We start from the raw sequence: 21,112 nt of genomic DNA on the forward strand, positions 1-21,112 counted from the left end.
CCCCCTCTTCCAGGCTTGCAATAACCGCCCTTAGCGATTCCATTTTCAACTTGAACTTCCTTATATAAGTGTTCAAGGATTTCAAATTTAGAATGGGTCTCACCGAACCGTCTGGTTTCGGTACCACAAACATTGTGGAATAGTAACCCCGTCCCTGTTGAAGGAGGGGAACTTTGATTATCACCTGCTGGAGGTACAGCTTGTGAATTGCCGCCAGTACTACCTCCCTTTCCTTGGGAGTAGCTGGCAAGGCTGATTTGAGGTAACGGCGAGGGGGAGACGTCTCGAATTCCAGCTTGTATCCCTGAGATACCACTTGTAAAACCCAGAGATCCACCTGTGAGCGAACCCACTGGTCGCTGAAGTTCCGGAGACGGGCCCCCACCGCACCTGGCTCCACCTGTGGAGCCCCAGCGTCATGCGGTAGGCTTAGTGGAAGCAGGGGAGGATTTTTGTTCCTGGGAACTGGCTGACTAATGCAGCTTTTTCCCTCTACCCCTGCCTCTGGGCAGAAAGGACGCGCCTCTGACCCGCTTGCCTTTCTGGGGCCGAAAGGACTGTACTTGATAATACGGTGCTTTCTTAGGCTGTGAGGGAATCTGAGGTAAAAAGGTCGACTTCCCAGCTGTTGCTGTGGACACGAGGTCCGAGAGACCGTCCCCAAACAATTCCTCACCCTTATAAGGCAAAACTTCCATGCGCCTTTTAGAATCAGCATCACCTGTCCACTGCCGAGTCCATAATACTCTCCTGGCAGAAATGGACATTGCATTAATTCTAGATGCCAGCCGGCAAATGTCCCTCTGTGCATCCCTCATATATAAGACTACGTCTTTAATATGCTCTATGGTTAGCAAAATAGTGTCCCTGTCAAGGGAATCAATGTTATCAGACAGGGAATCAGACCATGCTGCTGCAGCACTACACATCCATGCTGAAGCAATAGCAGGTCTCAGTATAGTACCCGAGTGTGTATACACAGACTTCAGGATAGCCTCCTACTTTCTATCTGCAGGCTCCTTTAAGGCGGCCATATCCTGAGACGGCAGTGCCACCTTTTTTGATAAGCGTGTGAGCGCCTTGTCCACCTTAGGGGATGTCTCCCAGCGTAACCTATCCGTTGGCGGGAAAGGGTACGCCATTAGTAACCGCTTAGAAATCACTAGTTTCTTATCTGGGGAACCCCAAACTTCTTCACACAATTCATTTAACTCATCAGAAGGGGGAAAAGTCACTGGCTGCTTTTTCTCCCCAAACATAATACCCTTTTTTGTGGTAACCGGGTTAATGTCAGAAATGTGCAACACATTTTTCATTGCCGTAATCATGCATCGGATGGCCCTTGTGGATTGTACATTTGTCTCATCCTCGTCGACACTGGAGTCAGACTCCGTGTCGACATCTGTGTCTGCCATCTGAGGTAGCGGGCGTTTTTGAGCCCCTGATGGCCTCTGAGATGCCTGGGCATTCGCGGGCTGAGATGCCGGCTGTCCCAAAGCTGCGTCATCGAACCTTTTATGCAAGGAGTTGACACTGTCGGTTAATACCTTCCACATATCCATCCACTCTGGTGTCGGCCCCGCAGGGGGCGACATCACACTTATCGGCACCTGCTCCGCCTCCACGTAAGCGTCCTCATCAAACATGTCGACACAGCCGTACCGACACACCGCACACACACACAGGGAATGCTCTGACTGAGGACAGGACCCCACAAAGTCCTTTGGGGAGACAGAGAGAGAGAGTATGCCAGCACACACCAGAGCGCTATATAACAGAGGGATTTACACTATACACAAAGTGAATTTTCCCCCAATAGCTGCTTATATCACAATTTGCGCCTAAATTTATGTGCCCCCCCCTCTCTTTTTTACCCTTTCTGTAGTGTATACTGCAGGGGAGAGCCTGGGGAGCGTCCTTCCAGCGGAGCTGTGAAGAGAAAATGGCGCTGGCTGTGCTGAAGAAGATAGCCCCGCCCCTTCAGCGGCGGGCTTCTCTCGCTTTTTTAATAATAATTATGGCGGGGGATTAGGCACATATACAGTTTAGAACTGTATTATGTGCATTTTGCCACTTAAGGTATACTAATTGCAGCCCAGGGCGCCCCCCCCCCCCCCCCCAGCACCCACCAGTGACCGGAGCGTGTGGTGTGCTGTGGGAGCAATGGCGCACAGCTGCAGTGCTGTGCGCTACCTTATTGAAGACCGGAGTCTTCAGCCGCCGATTTTCTCCGGAATCTTCCGTCTTCTGGCTCTGCAAGGGGGACGGCGGCGCGGCTCCGGGAACGGACGATCGAGGTCGGGCCCTGTGTTCGATCCCTCTGGAGCTAATGGTGTCCAGTAGCCTTAGAAGCACAAGCTAGCTGCAAGCAGGTAGGTTTGCTTCTCTCCCCTAAGTCCCACGTAGCAGTGAGTCTGTTGCCAGCAGATCTCACTGAAAATAAAAAACCTAACAAATACTTTCTTTATAGTGAACTCAGGAGAGCCCACTAAGTGCATCCAGCTCTGGCCGGGCACAGATTCTAACTGAGGTCTGGAGGAGAGGCATAGAGGGAGGAGCCAGTGCACACCAGATGTGGTACCTAATCTTTCTTTAAAGAGTGCCCAGTCTCCTGCGGAGCCCGTCTATTCCCCATGGTCCTTACGGAGTACCCAGCATCCACTAGGACGTCAGAGAAATCAAATTGACTGAGGTACTAATCACGTCCACTGTACTGAAGCATGGATATCCTTAAAACCTGGACTTTAGGAGAGGAATTTGGGAAACTCTGCACTAGAGGATTTGTTATATTTAAAAGCAACCAAACAGAATACCAATACAAACTGACCTACATTAATGTAAAAGCACACCATAACTCCACTCTTCACATCAGTATATGCCCTATACCTCTTTTCCACTGACAGGAAAATCACAGGTTTTTGCACATGAACGCGCATCTACCCGGGATTTTTGTAAAGTGGAAACGACTACAAATCAATAATCCCGGGTAAAGTGACCTAGGATTTTTACCCTTGTAACAAGCAGGGTTTTTAGCGGGTCTTTCCCAGATGAGCTGCAATGGAAATGTAAATGATAACCCATTTACAGCCTGGTGATTAACTCAAAACCCTCTTGAACGCGCCACACCCACCACGCCGCCCGCCGTCGGTTTCCGGTCCACTGTTTGCGGCGCTTGGAGACCACCCGCGCCGCTGGTCTCCTGGCACTTCTTAAGCGGTCGGTCTCCATCCGCCCACCGCTGGTCTCCGTCCACTGGTTGAAGCACTGGAGATGACCTTACCGGGTGCAGTGGAAACAGCGCCAACCTGGGTATATCCCAGGTCGGCACCACTGTGAAAACAGTGTAAATACCGGGTCAGACCTGGAATTTGGTGTAAAAGCAGTATAAGTGTGTAAAAATCCTTTTATAGAGCACATGGGAAGATAAGCAGTAAATGAAGGTGTGGTATGAAGTAATGTGGTGAACTCAAGTAACCTAAGGCATAACGTCACACTTGAAGAGAATTGCAGCACTTCTGCAGAAAGTACAATTGCTTGCCACCTCTAATACCCCTTTCACATGTTAAAACCAGTGTGATGTCAGTTTCAAAGGACTTGATTGGTTCCCAGTTTTTGCCCATTCAACTTATTGACCACCTGCTGTTGGGACCTAATAAAGCCTGATGCCGCAAGCATTTTAGTGATGCTGCAATATGTTATCGCATCCCTGACTGTACCCGTCATCTGCCAAAAGATTTCCTCCTCACCCCTGATCCGCAGCAACTACCTGACTTCATCATCACCCCAGTTTGTCACGGTTAATGAGGTCCAAGGACTGCTGAACTGGTCCAAATAATAAGTGCTGAACTGGTCCAAACGGGTGCTGAGCTGTGCAGATTGCTTTAAGACACGTGTGCTCGCAGTGCAGTACTGTAAACAAACCTCAGCTGACTACAAACAACCACTCAGCGCTATTGCTTCAGAGCCGGGTCGAATATCCCGGGACCGTACCTTTTTAGAGCAAAATAACCCGGGTCCGACACGTGTACAACCCTTCTTTTAACCCGGGAACAAATACCGGGTTGGACGAGCCGGGATATTCAACCTGGCGCATTCACACCGCACCTCTACCCGGGTCGGCTCAGCAGCAACCCGGGAAAAAGACGGGTTATTTTGGCGATGTGAAAGGGGTGTGTTCATGAATCGGTTACAACAGAAGTACCAGACTAGATTCTCCCACAAGCTCAGTAGTCGGTGCGCAGTCACTCCTATAGCAGCATCATATAATACACGGTAAAACTCATAGGTCACTGTTGGTGTATTTCTCGGGTTTCTAGTAAGTTGCAAACATTATGCAGGGAGGTTATTATCAAAACAGAATTGTTTTTACTTTCATTTGATATATGATTAATTAATGCATTTGACATAGTCTATGTTTGTTGTCACATTGTGGTTTTGTTGTTATTGTAATAAGCATTTCTTGCCAAGCCTGAATAAATCACCCTGTAATTGACAGAAGCAGATTAGGGTAGCCACAGAAACATCATAGTAAGTTGTATTTAATAGCGGAATACCTTAGCTATGTCGACAGTCTCTGCTACCATGTAATTGAAGTTGATGTTCACCAGGTCAGTACCAGAGCAGACGACCACTATCCGGCCTTCTAGCTCATTTTCAGCCTTTCCTGCGGCCTCAAGGGCAGACACCAATTTGGGATCCTGCACCAGAGGAGAAAGTCGATTTAAATCACAATGATTTATTGATAAATGATTACAATAGGGGAAATTTAACAAATTTTCCAAAGCAGACAAGTGGAGCAGTTTCCCACAATAACCAATCAGATACTACCTATTATTTATACAGTACATTTTATGATATAATAGCTAGAATCTCATTGGTTGCTAGGGGCAACTCCTCATTTTGTTCTATTTAGAAGGATTTATAAATCTCCTCCAAATCCATAAAAGAAATTACTGCACAGGTGATATGGTAAATGACACATGCACAATATAAACAATAAAAGAAATATTAGTGAAAGTTCCAAATATGGATCATTTAAAGTACAACTACAGCACATTTCCTCCAGACTGTGGGGCTCATTCAGAGATGGTGCAATGTCAACTTTCTATGCAGTGGATCAATTTTGTTGCCACTGCGCATGTGTATGAGTTGCATTGCTCATGTACCGCAATAGTCTTACAATGGTGGCCGCAGAGTGGATTTATTCCCAAAGTGATTGACAGTCAGGGAGCGTTTGTGGGAGGTAACGGAAGAGTGGTGACTCAAACACAGGTGTGTTGTGACCAGCACCAGATCCTTACCTGTCTGGCTGGGCGGTTGATCTCCTCCCGGACCCCTGCCCTCCCAGTGATTGATGTCTGATGTCACCAGGAGGCAGGGCTTATGTCCAGCTGCTGCAGGAGGTGGGGCTTAAGTATGGGCGGGGGAGGCGCATAAGTGCAGCGCTGGTAGAGAACAGGCTGGCATCTAGGGAATGTATCAGTGGCAGCCCATAGAACGCTATAGCAGGGGAGTGGCTTCACATGGGAAAACACCTCCTCCTGGGACTGCCTGTCTGGCTGTGATTAGCAGGGGGAAGTCACTGCCGCTGCTAGACAGTCCCTGTAAGTGGCATATTATACTGGGGGGAAGGGTTACAGTCCTGTGGGTAAAATCTGCCACTGGTTGTGTCCATTACTGGTGGCATGTCACAGCATGCAACTGTAATCCCATATGCAGCTGCAATGTCTCCTGTGTCTTACTTCCAGCAGCCGCAGAGTTACTCGGAAGGTCAATGTTTCACTAATGTGCCTCTGATGTTTGCGTCTTTGTACGCAATCGGCGGTTCAGAGACACCGTCAGTGGGCATCTCAATACAAATCCCGGCAGCTGCAACATTTGCATATTTTAGCACAGTGGCTGCATACAAATTTGCAGCTGTGACACCGTTTGCATATATCTCTGAATCAGGCCCAACACAAGGTGCTCTTTCTTTGTATTATCCTTTCTCATTTACTGTCATTTGCTTCGCCTCCAATCCGTGCTATTGTATTCATTTTCTTTCATGGCTACTTTCAACTTTCAGGTGCCATCTACACGCACAATACAACGGCCCTTTATGACATTCAGCACCTGACATTTCATACTCATTATTATAAGGTCGTCAGTGCTCTGATGTCATTTGCAGATCTGAAGAATTATCAGCTTCACAACTGAGCTGTCCGCGAGGCGTAGAAATATATCAGATGGCCTTACCTTTGGTACAGCGCCAACGCGTATGCTGTTGATTAGAGAACATTCCAAAACTTGACCTTCCTACAGAATAAAACAAAAGAAAACGAGAGATTACACTTCTGGTACATTTATCAGATTCATTTTTTAAACTGACATATAAATGACGCACACACTTATAAAAAAAAATGAACAGTGTTTAAAAAAACAATCCTGAAACAATAACAAATAATTAAGGAAGTGCAAAAACTCTGTGACCATAACACAAATGGAGATTACCATTTACATTTCCAGAGCGGCTGCTCCTCTCTGCAGCTGCTGGGTAGGTGGGAGGGAGGGGGGGGTCCTGCCGCGGTGAGGTCAGCTGTCATCGACAGCACGGCAGTCATTGGGGGAGGATGCAGGGAAGCAGAGGGGCCGGGAGGTCCCACTGTGATTGGCGGCTGCTAGAAGAATATCTTCCGGCAGCCAGCCACTCTCTATTCTAACTGGTCGCATTGTTTGCAACCAGGTCAGATAACGCACTGTCTGGTGGTGTTGCAACAAAGCCAGGCAAGTGGTTAATGCCTGAGGGTCCCGCGTGCAGTACCCCTTTCCTATACTCCCTATGGCTCCCAACAGCCATCTTTCGGGTGATGTTTTCAGAAAGATGGCACCGGCAGAAGATTGTACAGGCTCCGGAACAGTGCTAAGGCCTTGCTTTCTCAATATATCACCTGAAACATGGCTACTGCAGCAGGCATAAGGGGGTGGGAGGCGCAGTTCTGCACACGCTGGGTTCTAGAGTGCTGGGGGGGCATCAAGGGACTCCCTTGCTCCAGGGACCCATATGCAGCACACACCTTCCACCCATTATAGATGCATCACTGACATGTACTGTAACTATTTCTGCATTAATGCATCTCCTTTTACACAATGAGAATGGAGTGTCTGTGGAGTTTATGGGGTTTTTGTTTTTTTGTAATGTTCTGAAGGGAGGAACTTGGAGAATTGGGGGCTGTTGATAGATTACCTGTGGGCTCATTTGTGTAAAATCACTGTTTACAGTATTTTGCAGATATGTAAATGAGATTGGAGGGGGATACAGAGAGGGTTTATGGAGCATTCCCTGGCATTATTTTGTAGCTGCAGAGATTTTTGATCTCTCCACAAAATGTTACTTGACAAATCCTCAGAAGTGATCAACATTAGACTTGTCTGCATTTTACCACTACTAGTCGCACATTAAATGGGAGAAGGCTTAGTTCTACAGGATAGGTGTGGTATGGCTGACCGATGGTCTCCTGACCGCCGGTCAACATACCAATGCCGGGATCCCGGCGGGAAGGGGCGAGTGCAGCAAGCCCCTTGCGGGCTCGGTGGTGACCTGCAGTCGCCACGGGTTCTATTCCCGCTCTATGGGTGTCGTGGACACCCACAAGTGGAAATAGTCCCTGTTAGTCGACATGCAGACCGTCAGGATAGTGAGGGGGCGGGATTTTGGGGGAGGTCATGTGACCGTCGGTCTGCTGACCTCCGGTCACATGAATACCACCCCTACAGGATGCAGCAAGCATGTATACATGCACAATGTCAGATGGTTAAAACGTTACCAAATGATGGGGAACCTTGGCACTACAGCTGTTGTTGAACTACACATCCCAGCATGCCCTGCTACAGTTTTAGCAAGGCCAAAGAGCAAAACTGTATCAGGGCATGCTGGGATGTGTAGTTCAACAACAGATTGAGTGCCAAGGTTCCCCAGCACTGGCATATGACATGCCCACATTGTGATAATATATACAATACAAATGTTAGAGTTATAATTAGCGTTAGGTGTCAACACTGAACATGACAATTTTTCACAAGTGTTGATATGTTCCAAGTGAACTCTACATGGAGTACCTGTTGACATGATCTAACTGACTTGATGTATGTCGGCATGTTCACCATCAACTTTACATATGTATCCCCAGTTCTACAAATATTATAAAAACATCAAAATATGATAGCGAAACATGTAAAGACTTCTCAAATGTCCCCTTAATCTTATGATGAGTAATATCAGATTATATAATGAGTAGTATCTTAGAGAAAACATTGAAACGTGAATGAAGATGTGGAAGTAAAGTGCTAGTCACTCATTTCAATATTTTATAAAACCACTAATACCCCTTTCACACTGAGCTCGGTGCCCGGCACAAACAGGATCCCTGCTCTGTATGAAAGGGTTGACCCAGGTCATGTTTAAAAGGTTGCTGATTGGCGGACTCAGGAGCTCTTGGAGACAACTTCATCTTCAGACACCCTGTGTGAACAGCGATGACCTGGGAATAACCCGGGTCCCGGTGGCGGTCTGAAAGAGTAAGGACATCCTAGTTTTGGGAAGGGTACTTTTAAATGACTGAGGTCCTGTGAGAAATTACTGAAAAATTAAATATATCGCTACAATTTCCAACTTTCATTAATTTCTTTAATATTCTAAAATACTGATCGGTTTATTAGAATTCATGGGGTAAATTTACTAAGATGGGAGTTCTATTTAAGATGTTGCCTATAGCAACCAATCAGATTCCAGGTATTATCTTTTACAAGATGCTAGATAAATGAGAAGTAAAATCTGATTGGTTGCTATGGGCAACATCCCATCTTAAATAGAACTCCCATCTTAGTAAATGTATCCCTATGTCTTTAATCATGGAAGTGAGTAGGTCTCTGTACTGTCCTGCCTGTCACTATTGTACATTGAATTTTTCTTTTCCTCTTGATAGAAATGCACCTTAAATGTTCTATCACATGTACAAGACACCTGACACAAGATACCCCAGGTAAAGCTCTTTGGGTGTGTCAGTGCCTCTAAACATGGGAACACAACTTTAAAAGTGCCTTCAGCGCTCATTGAGTCTCATTTCAATATCTAGGCGCAGATTTAACAACGAGTGATAGTCTTGTTATCACTTGTTACTAATCTTAAGAGGTGCTTCAACCAATCAGCTCATGTCATTTTTAAAACACATGACAGTGAGGTGTTGATTGGTTGGAACTTCATTTAAGTTTACTAATGAGTGATAACAAGAATATAACTTGTTGTTAAATCTGCCCCCTAGTTTTTGTATATAAAGTGAGAAGCAAAATTCGGAATGCAGCTCCCAGAGCCCACGATTCACCTAGTTTCTCCCATTGACCATCTAAAATTTTAAGAGCTGCTAATGTAATTTTCGTGTGCAATGTAAGTGTAAGACACAGGGCAAAGACACGCGTATAAAACGTAACATAGTAACATTGTTTTTGAGGTTGAAAAAAGACAATTTGTCCATCGAGTTCCACCTATTTGTGGTCTCCTACACTGTATTATTTTTAGGACTAGTTTTGTCTGTTGCTAATGTCGCCTGTTGTCTTTAAGCCTCCTTATTTTTATAACTATAGTGCGTGACTACACACCATAACCCTGTAAATCCTTATCCATTAGGTACTTATCTAGCCCATTCGTAAAAAGTGTTGACCGAGTCTGTCATTACTACTCTCTCAGGCAGGGAATTCCAAATACGTATTGTCCTTACTGTGATGAAACCTTTACGTCTCTGTGTGCGAAATCTCTATTCCTCTAACCTAAGCGGGTGTCCATGTTTCCTCTGTGTTGATCTTACCAAAAACAGATCCCCTGCAAGCTCTGTGTATTGTCCCCTTATATATCTGCCCCCTCTTAGTCTCCTCTTTTCCAGTGTAAACATGCCTAGCCTTGCAAGCCTTTCCTCGTATTCCAGCGTCTCCATCCTTAATTAGTTTGGCCGCCCACCTCTGAACGTGTAAGTGGCACTTGCAATACAAGCTGAACTTTCACAAATGACCCTTAAGTTCCTCAACAAAATGGCTGCACACAGAATAAGATGGCTCCTGCGACACACATCCATCACTTGTTCTCTGCAAGGTGCATGTTTTTGTGTTTTCAAGGTTAGCTTCTTTTAGACATACAGTAGTGGTAAGAAAGGAGAGAGAGAGATGCGTTCATAACTGAATGTAAAAGACTGTGACAGAGCCAGCGGAATGAAGTAGGTTTATTGTGTTTTATCATTTATTATTAGATGCATTTAATAATGGGCTGTGTAGAGGTCACCAAATAAAACATACAGTACCTTTCCTTCACTTTTCCATGTAAGAAAGAAGCCAAACTCGTCCATTTTAAAGAGGCAATTTGGTTCAAATACAAAAGATTCCTACAATAGAAAGAAAGAGGCTGTTACATTTCACTTCACTGCAATTTTCATTTTCAAATGTGAATCACAAAGGCATTGTTTATTATCACCTCACATATCACTGCAGCCCTGGTGTAACCTCCCCAACCCCCTATATGCAGCTGTAGCTCCTCCCACAGCTTTAAGACACTACTCTGCTGGGACCTCGTACAAGCCAAAAAAACGAGACTGCAGTCATGTGACTGGATATACACAAGGAAGAATACTGAATACTGAAATCAGGTATTAATAAATTGTAAACTGATAGAAAAGCTGTCACCCCAACTCTACTGGCTTCATTAGAGAATCTGTGTGCAGAATGTGGATGTGCGGGCCTGCCTTTTTTCCTCACTCTCCAATACAAGGCATGGGTGGGCAGAGCCTTTTACAAATTGATTTCATACACAATGATATATGCATGCATTATATCAATGTAAAAAGGAGGCACAACAAGCAGCGAGGGGTATACTTACTAAGGTGTGAGTTTGTTAGAAGTGGAAAAGTTGCCTACATGAACCAATCAGATTCCACTTAACATTGATCTAGCACCTTATAGAAGATAATAGCTAGAATCTGATTGGTTGCTATGGGCCTCACACCTTAGTAAATAAATATACCCCAGAGATGGAACTTGCTGCATTACATATAAGGCAGGCCATACACATCACTAATCTGTATGCTTGGGTATCCGTTTGGATGGTCGACCATGTTATGGTCGACAGTCATTAGGTCGACCACTATTGGTCGACATTGACATGGTCAACATGGACACATGGTCGACACATGAAAGGTCGACACATGAAAAGGTCGACATGAGTTTTTCAAATTTTTAATGTTGGGGAACTTTTCCATACTTTACGATCCACGTGGACTACGATTGGGAACAGTAATCTGTGCCGTGCGCAGTGAGGCACCTGGCCCGAAGCATGGCGAGCGAACGCCGTGCACTCATTGGGGTTCCCATCACTTTACGCAAAAAACGACACACACAAAAGTAAAATAACCTCATGTCGACCTTTTAATATGTTGACATTTCATGTGTTGACCATCTGTCCATGTCGACCATGCCAATGTCGACCAATAGTGGTCAACCTAATGACTGTCAACCATAACATGGTCAACCAGTCATACCGGAACCTTTCTACCAGTACGGTGTATGTTGCTTTCTCATTTAACTTACATCAAAGTAATCACATATACATTGTAACCACAGTATGTGAATAATAATTACTGATGAATAAAAGAGTAATAAACCTTAGATGCTGCAGATTTATTTAAGACAAAGCAATGCAGCAATATATTAGTAGCAAGCATACTGTTTCGGTATGAATGGTCGACCATGTTTCTTACAATGTATATGTGATTACTTTGATGTAAGTTAAATGAGAAAGCAACATACACCGTACTGGTAGAAAGGGGTGGTATTCATGTGACCGCCGGTCAGCTGACCGACAGTCACATGACCTCCTCCACCAGCCCGACGGGTCTCTATCCCGATGGTGTCCACGACACCCATAGAGTGGGAATAGAACCCGTGGCGACCGCAGGTCCCAACCGAGCCCGCAGCGTGGCGAGCGCAGCGAGCCCGCAAGGGGCTTGCTGCACTCGCCCCTCCCCGCCGGGATCCTGGCGTCGGTATGCTGCCGGGATCCCGGCGTCGGTAAGCTGAACGGCGGTCAGGAGACCGCCGGTCAGCAGTACTACACCCGTAGAAAGGCCAGGGCTCTTATATAGGCCAACACCTAAAGGCACTGCATAAAATAATAATAATGACACCTTCCCAAAAATGTCCCTAAACCCCACATGGAATGCCACTGCCTAACGGACCCCCTTCCCCCTCGCCACAAGCGTGAGCGCTGGTTACACGCCACAAATGTGACTGTTTTCATTATTGGCAGCGGGTAATCCCCTTTAATAAATTTTATTTACAATCATTATCATTTTGCATTTATTAATACCTGATTTTCAATATGCATTTCATATTTTTTCATGTTAAGTGCACAAGCAGTACGTCTATATGTCACGCAGCCGGTCCGCAGGGAAGCTACAGCGCCTTTGGTTTATTGTTTTGTACAAATCCTAGAAAGGTGACTGGCTTCCCTGCTACGGCATAGGGGTGTGGTATAACAGATAGACAGTGTCTAGTTAGACAGTCAAGAGACAGACACCACATGTTAGACAGTAAAAAGGTCGACAGGGTCAAAAGGTAGACAGCATCAAAAAGTCGACATGAACATGGTCGACATAAAAAAGGTACACACCTTTTTTTTTTTTTTTTGCATTTTGGGGGTTTGTGTGGATAGTTTTGTCATCTGGGACCCCTAATTGTTGAAAGGCACCCCCTCATGCGGTCCACTTCGCTTGCTATGCTGCGCTCACCACAAGGTTTATAACCTCCTCTATGCTGACATGGATAGAGAAGGTATAAAAAAAAGTCCCAAAAACTTGTAAAATAAAATAAAAAAAACAGTGTCTACCTATTTTATGTCGACCATTTTCATGTCGTCCCTGTCGTCCCTTTTCCTGTTGACCTTTTGACCCTGTCGACCTTCTGACCCTGTTGACTTAATGTATAACATATGGTGTCTATCTATTGACTGTCTAACTAGACACTCTATCTGTCATCCGGATACCTTGGCACAGTGTACTAGAAGGATGTGTGTTTTGTGTTTGTTTGTAAGCTCGGTCTGTGTGGTGTGAAAGGCCCGCTAAGACGAGGCCAGGTGTTTCCCACGGACTATTGCCGAGATGGGGGGTCATTCCGAGTTGTTCGCTCGTTATTTTTTTCTCGCAACGGAGCGATTAGTCGCTAATGCGCATGCGCAATGTCCGCAGTGCGACTGCGCCAAGTAAATTTGCTATGCAGTTAGGTATTTTACTCACGGCATTACAAGGTTTTTTCTTCGTTCTGGTGATCGTAATGTGATTGACAGGAAGTGGGTGTTTCTGGGCGGAAACTGGCCGTTTTATGGGTGTGTGCGAAAAAACGCTACCGTTTCTGGGAAAAACGCGGGAGTGGCTGGAGAAACGGAGGAGTGTCTGGGCGAACGCTGGGAGTGTTTGTGACGTCAAACCAGGAACGACAAGCACTGAACTGATCGCAGATGCCGAGTAAGTGCGGAGCTACTCAGAAACTGCTAAGAAGTGTCTATTCGCAATTTTGCTAATCTTTCGTTCGCAATTTTGATAAGCTAAGATTCACTCCCAGTAGGCGGCGGCTTAGCGTGTGCAAAGCTGCAAAAAGCAGCTTGCGAGCGAACAACTCGGAATGACCCCCATGGTCCGGCATTGTAATGTTCTAGATGGAAGTATATACTTCTCCCTAATACTATCTGGGAGGGGATCAGGTGGAGTTCTGACAGTAACTGAGACAAGCTGCAAGGGTTTGGCCTAAATAGCCATGCTTGTACTGAGGTATGAGACCACTATAAACGTGAGGAGCTGAGACAGTTATGAGATTCTTATCTGGCCTAATATTTCACTGTACAGCGAGATCTCACTGGACTGGAAGTAATCTGTAAGCAATATATAGTGATCTCCGTTTGTTTGGAAATCTTACAAAGATACTGCAGCTCTTACAACGGTTCCTTTTCCAACCTTAAAGCTGTAACATATAAAAGCAGATCTTAGACCGCTGTCTGTCTGTGTCCCCATGAATGGCGATCGCAGTGTGTATAAGTCCTAGAATACAACAATGGAATCTCCAGCAATAACAAAAACGCGACTAGAATTACAAACCTCTGAGACAGCGTATGTATCCGGCCTGTTATTTTATAGCCTCTTCTATAAAGAAGGGAGCAATTATGGGACTATTTACTGCTTCCGCTCAGCATATAACACAGGGATCACATAACCCTACTTTACAGAATTCATGGTCTTTCCACGACATGATGAGCACAGTAAGGAATGCACCACGTGTCACACACAGGTTGTTGCAGAGATACCGGGTGAGAGTACATCAGAGAAAAGCATTATATACTGTATACAAAACCCTGATTGATAGCCTGGACCACAGCTAATGTCATTGGCTATAGCTGTACAGCCACACACTTAGTGAATGAACAGCAGCATCACCCGGCATGTGACACGATGTATACAGCTGGATGGTTGTTCAGTGGACTCTTCCTCCTCCTCACATGATAAATTTAGCTTGGCAGAGATATATTTAGGCTGTGTCCTAAGCCCTTTTCTGTTTTCTGTTGTTGTATCCGAACGAATGGTGGACAGCAACTATGGGGGTCATTCCGAGTTGATCGCTCGCTAGTTACTTTTTGCAGCTGTGCAAACGCATAGTCGCCGCCCACGGGGGAGTGTATATTTGCTGTGCAAGTGTGCGATCGCATGTGTAGCCGAGCGGTATAAAAATAGTTTGTGCAGTTTCTGAGTAGCTCAGAACTTACTCAGCCGCTGCGATCACTTCAGCCTGTCCTGTCCCGGAACTGACGTCAGACACCCGCCCTGCAAATGCTTGGACACGCCTGCATTTTTCCAAACACTCCAAGAAAACGGTCAGTTGACACCCACAAACGCCCTCTTCCTGTCAATCTCCTTGCGATCGGCTGTGCGAATGGATTCTTCGTTAAATCCATCCCCCAGCAATGATCCGCTTTGTACCCTTACGACGCGCCTGCACATTGCGGTGCATACACATGCGCAGTAGTGACCTGATCGCTGCGCTGCGAAAAACAGCAGCGTGCGATCAGGTCGGAATGACTCCCTATGTCACCAACAGTTGTCTACAATGTCGCCATGAGAAATGTTGACAGTTTCAGGATGCAGAGTGTTAGGGTTGGCTGCAGGTGGCAGGGTTAGAGTTAGGCAGAGGGTGGCAGGGTTAGGGTTAGGCTGCGGGTGGCAGGGTTAGGGTTAGGTAGAGTGTGGCAGGGTTAGGGTTAGGCAGAGGGTGTCAGGGTTAGGGATAAGCTGTGGGTGGCAGGGGTAGGCTGCAGGGCAGGTTAGGGTTAGACTGTGGAGTGGTGGGGTGGGTTAGGCAGCGGGTGGCAGGGTTAGGGTTAAACTGCAGGGAAGGGTAGGGTTAGAGTTAGGCACCAGTGTGTCTGCGCCGGAACTGACTATCACATGACCACCCGGAAGCAGATGCTGTTGCCAGATGTTAAGAAGCCACTAGACCACCAGGGATGGTTTGTTGATAGTTCATCATGTCGACATATTGTCTGGGTAGACATGCTGAACGGTGACACTTTCGACATACTGAGTACGCCGACATGCTGCATGTCGTCAGTTCAACCATGGCGACATTCTCATGTCAACCTGATGCCTGTCAACATAATAACTATTGACAACTTATGCCATGCCCATTTCCTATGTACAACGTCTCCTTTGGCAAACAGATCAACTCATATAGCTTCCAAAACCACCGTGCGCTGAAAATACTTCAGCTCCCTATCACAGCCCTTTTTCCCTTCTGTCTCATCTGCCATCCAAGCTGCAATGTCTCACCGCCAAGTGGCACTGACCTGGAAATACAGATCTGCACATTACATGCTCTTTGAGTGGAATTCAATTGCGGCCGAATGGTGCAAATTGCCATTGACATGGCGTTTACAGGCCAGCAACGGCACCGATCTCGCACCCCTCGCCTGCCCGAATCTCAAATTCACACAAAAGTGCTTGCTTGTATTTTCTACCTCATCCCTTAGTGTAAACCAACAGCATATTAGGCTCTAGGACATTTCTAGCACCACTCTCCTCCTTGTGAATGCTCTTCCATGCTGCATTAGCTCCTCCCCAGATTCTGATTCCTTATGCAGTAACTGAGCACTGTGGGGGTTATTCAGAGACGGATGCAGATCTTGCTTCCCGCAGCAAGATCAATGGCACGTGGTATCTTATATATTTGCCCACATTTGTGATTCTGTGACTCAGTGTATAACGCTGGGCGGGGCTCTAGCAGGGTCTGTCCTTCTGAATCACAGATCACTGTGAACTATAACACCCCCCTACAGGTCAACGTCATTACTAGCCCTGGGCTAGATACACAGGCTGCAGCCATATGCCGCTGTGGTGACAACTCCATAAGGAGGGGTTACAGCGTGGCTCCCCCTCCTCTTTCCGCCTTCCACAGGTGACACAGCCACTGGGCCCCATACACAGGCTGCAACCATATGCCGCGCTGCTGACAGCTCCTTATCTGCGGGTTACAGTGCGGCTCCCCATCCCGGGGACGATAATGGCGGCTGCTGGGTGTGGCATGCGGAGGGTGGCAGTAACGTTGTTCCGTGCCACCGATACTTGGCCCAGATCCCGGTGGAACACACAGTGCAGAAGCAGCGACGCAAGGGACGGATGCCGGCTGCAGCCAATGCCTTGACGTCACGGGGTCGGGCCTTCCGCTGTGCTCTGGCGGCTGCTGCTGTACACACAGCATGGTGGCTGCCGGGGGCAGCAGTGATGTCACGGGGGTGGGGTTTCCAGTATGCTCCGCCGGCTACTGCTGTACACACAGCGTGGTGGCTGTCTGGTGCAGCTGGGGCTATGGTGTAGTAGGGACAATATCATTGCTTCAGGTACTATTAGATAGCAAACATGTTATTGCATAGTCTTTGTACTGCTGTGGTCCAGCCAATGGGGCGCAGTTGTTAACAGGGTGTCACACACAGTATTGCGCCAGCCGGCAGCCCAGGTGTATGAGGCATTACATAAACACATCCAAACCCTACCCTGCTGCATGCATGCCCACAGGGTTAAGGGCAACCCCGGGTGGGTCCGACTGCCAACGGCCAGCCCCTTCTCTATGTATCAGGTTCTACATTGTGCAACTATACATATGATACATTATACTGCACAGGACTAGGGTGTATTCTCTACAGTGCATTGCTGCTACTAATCTGGGACTTTATCATGCATACACTACTAACTCATTTTATAACGCTGGCTGAGCCTGTAGCAGGGACTGCCCTTCTGCATCACAAAGCAGGGACTGTACTACATGACGTGATTTGTCGTGGCCTGCGGCCAATATTCACGTTGTTGCAGGAAGCTACGCCCCCTTGACCATCGCACGCCCTTTGCCGTGCAATATTTAAGCACTAACACAATTATGATTGCAGGTAATACTCCATATAATACAAATATAGCACGGCCTAAGGGCATGCAGTGCTTCAGGGGGAGTAGCCTGATGCAAAGGGCGTAGCCTAAAATACAAAGATTTCACACACAACGGGCGTGCAGGGGTTAAGGGGGTGCAGCCCCTTACGACGGTGTGAAGAGCACCTGTAGGGCGTGATGAATCACCTAGTATATATATATATATATATGTGTGTGTATATATATAAAATAGACCATGGGATCCCCCAGGGTACTGCAGAGGTGTGTGTGTGTGTGTGTGTGTGTGTGTGTGTGTGTGTGTGTGTGTGTGTGTGTGTGTGTGTGTGTGTGTGTGTGTGTGTGTATGTGTGTGTGTGTGTGTGTGTGTGTGTGTACACACACACACAACATCATAGATACAATACAATATAGTAAATGTATTGTATTGATTTATAATGAAGTGTAGCTGCAGAGAATATGCTCTTCTCCAGACCTCATACAGCACCTGCCACGCACACGAGATGAAACTGATGCTACACAGGAGAAACACATAAATGCAACTGTTTTACAATTTCCAGACGGGATTTTCCTGCAGTACTGTACAATACAGATTTCTCCCAGTGACAACAATAAACCATTCAGTCACTTACCTCTTCATATCTGTCAAACACCGCTCCATCTTGCATGAATGAAGGAACTGCCTTCTGCCAATTGAACTCATATGGTTTTGCCATGTTTACTTTATAAAGATCTGGACGATAGGACACAGAAACAGAAACATGATGTCAGTACCTGTGCGCAGGCAGCAACACAAGCAAACACAGCACTTCCCGGAACCTGTCTGACAACAGCTCTAAAAATAGTCAAATAAAAGAATTTTTCATCCCCACCGTCTACAGGTGCATAAGAAGTATTTTAAGGACAATTATCATGGAAATAAAATGTTAAAATATTTTCCAAAAATTGCAGTATAAATACATTCAGCAATGTATTTGCGGGATCGTGCTCCGCCCACTGCGTCATGGTGACTCGATAAGCATCCTCTCACTGTAGTAATGAGGCATTGTGATACAAGTGGCATAATTAAGTCCCATCTACCTTCAACTTCAAAGAGCTACAGATATCACATGGCTCACAGAGGCGAGATCTGAAAAGTTGTCAACTATGCTTGCGCACGAAACAATTGCGCAATGCTTTAAGTAGAGATCTTCATGCCAGCAGATGAAATTAAATAAATTAGAAGTATAGGGGGATATCCTATTACCCACGGAAATTGTTTTTGCAACAACATGAAAAACAGTCTTTTTTTCTGGATTTTTGCACCATCGCCATTATCAGGCTGTCCGATTATAGCCCCTTTTTTTTTTTGCAAGAAAAATTACCCTTTTTTTGCGTGAAAACACTTAGTATCCGCGAAAACCTAAAGACCTATGTGTTTCGTGGCGGCACAAAAATGCTTACTTATTGGGAATTTGTGCCGGCATCGGGGCTGATAAGATAGCCAGGTGAGTCAACTAGTTGGTAATTGGATACCGCCCATAGAATGGGTATGGGACTCTAGGTCGACATCAATTAGGTTGACGCCGATTGTTCGACAGTGGGTAGGTTGACACTAGAAATAGGTCGACGCAGACATTAGATCGACATGAAAAAAAGGTTGATGTGAGTTTTTTTAATGTTTTTTTTGTGTAGTTTTCTCCGTCAAGTAACGGGGAACCCCAATTAGTGCACCGCGTCCCCTTGCATGGCTCGCTTTGCTGCAGGTTACCGTTCCCAATCGTAGTCCACGTGGATCATAAAGTACGAAAAAGTAATAAAAAAAGGTGAACAACTCATGTTGACCTTTTGTCATGTCGACCTTGCTCACGTCGATCTAATGGCCGTGTCGACCTATCCACTGTCGACCAATGGGTGTGGACCTAGAGTCTGGATACCCCATAGAATACATACATTTAATAGAGTAATGCAGGAAAAAAAAATAGTAGCAATATTGTATTTATTACATATGATATATAATAAGTGAAAGCAGTGAAAGGGTTAGTACCCGGTGCTGTAATATTTATGTTAGGACACATCTTCCCACTGGTTACTTGAAAACTGCCTCTCTCATTTATCAAAGTAAAGCCTTTCTGATCATAAATCCAACCTTAATTAGTTTAGGTCTGTGGGCGGATGGAAAGATGCATTACAGAGAAGTTCCCTTTAAACATCTTCCTTGCATGCCCTCCTTGTGTAGCTAGAAGTAGGAATTCTATTTTCAGTATGGGCTTAATAGGCAAGACAGTTAACGATAAGTATTTTTTTTTTTTTTACAATAATTGTTCTAGATTACAGAATTGAATGCGCACAATCTTGTTTAGGTGAAAAAGAAATCTTCCTCTCTTTGTGAAAACATAACAAACGTGACTGAAGATATATTGGAGAAATAAAATTGAGAAACCAAAATAACACAAACATTTGGGTGAATGTGAAGCCAACAAGATGTTGTATTTTTTTTCTTTTTACAAAGTCACATTTAAGCTATTTTGATTTTCCATTGCATTTGTCTTTTGACAATATTTCAGAAATGGATGAGCATTTTCTAGAATCTAGATGTTTCACATCTTCTATGAATTGTTATTAAGTCTAATGGCAGATTTTGCAATTCAGTATAATAGAACTCATTTTGATTCTGCCCTATAATGACCTTATTTCATGCTAAAGCCACCTGTCAATTCTACTAATTGGCACTCGCACTTTCCCAGGAGACGCTGGGCCTGATCCTGATATGTTTTGTATTGCAAATATTCCAAGACGCCTCCTGCCAGCATCTGCAATCCGAGTGCTGCGTCCGAAGATGCAACATCGGATCACCATCGCGACCATCGGTTGCAGCCCTCAGCCAGTCTGCCTAAGACAGAGCTTACTCAGACTAGCTGTCAGAATCCTTCTGCCGGGTCCAGGTAGTGTGCATCTGACTACACAGACCCTAGGGGAAGCACACCTACAAAACTGGTGTAACCCCCCCCCCCCCCATTTGAAAGAATGGTTCCAGCCGCTGACTGCACTCTGTCCCCAAACACTGCAGCGAGTCAATCAGGTAAGGGGAGACTGCATGTGATGACACTGGAACCATTCTGCAAATGTGTAGAACGGATCCCAGGAATGTGCAGTTCTCCCACCATCGGATTTGTACGTAAACCATCAGAATTGAATAGAAATCCAAATCAGGACCACTGTTCGGAAGACTTTTGGACGATAGTATTAATGTGATAGACCCCTTACACTGGGGTGGTCTTCAGTATGCCGCAGGCCGGGATCCGGGCAATCAGCATAACGGCGCCGGGATCCCGACCGCCGGCATGCCGACACAAATTTTCCCTCTTGGGGGTCCACGATACCCCTGGAGGGAGAATAAATAGCGTGGTGCGCTCATTAGCATTCGCCCAGCTGTCGGTATGCCGGCGATCGGGATCCCGGCGCTGGTATGCAGGCTCCCCGGATCTCATACTACACCCCTTACAGTGGAATCCCCTGGTAAAAGGGGGTTAGTATGACATCAATGTGTCCTCATTCACCCATCCTTTTTGAGCCATATGGCGTGTATCTGATATTCTGCCATGGGTACATTTCCTATACATTTATACTTTCCCCTGAATTTTGCA

At 45.9% G+C, this 21,112-nt stretch overlaps 1 protein-coding gene across 5 annotated transcripts in view; it reads right to left on the bottom strand.

Moving 5' to 3' along the window:
* PLCB4 (phospholipase C beta 4) overlaps positions 1-21,112 on the bottom strand; it is a 563,803-nt gene that overhangs the window by 227,041 nt on the left and 315,650 nt on the right. For all 5 annotated transcript variants that reach the window (XM_063918578.1, XM_063918575.1, XM_063918577.1 and 2 more), the window contains 4 exons: positions 18,119-18,219; positions 10,323-10,403; positions 6,235-6,294; positions 4,554-4,697 (listed from right to left, as the gene is read on the bottom strand). In XM_063918578.1, the coding sequence (XP_063774648.1) occupies positions 4,554-4,697; positions 6,235-6,294; positions 10,323-10,403; positions 18,119-18,202 (369 nt within the window). In that variant the 5' untranslated portion in view covers positions 18,203-18,219. The remainder of the gene's footprint in view (positions 1-4,553; positions 4,698-6,234; positions 6,295-10,322; positions 10,404-18,118; positions 18,220-21,112) is intronic.

The sequence above is a fragment of the Pseudophryne corroboree genome, chromosome 4 (genome assembly GCF_028390025.1).
Source record: "Pseudophryne corroboree isolate aPseCor3 chromosome 4, aPseCor3.hap2, whole genome shotgun sequence".
NCBI lineage: Eukaryota > Metazoa > Chordata > Amphibia > Anura > Myobatrachidae > Pseudophryne > Pseudophryne corroboree.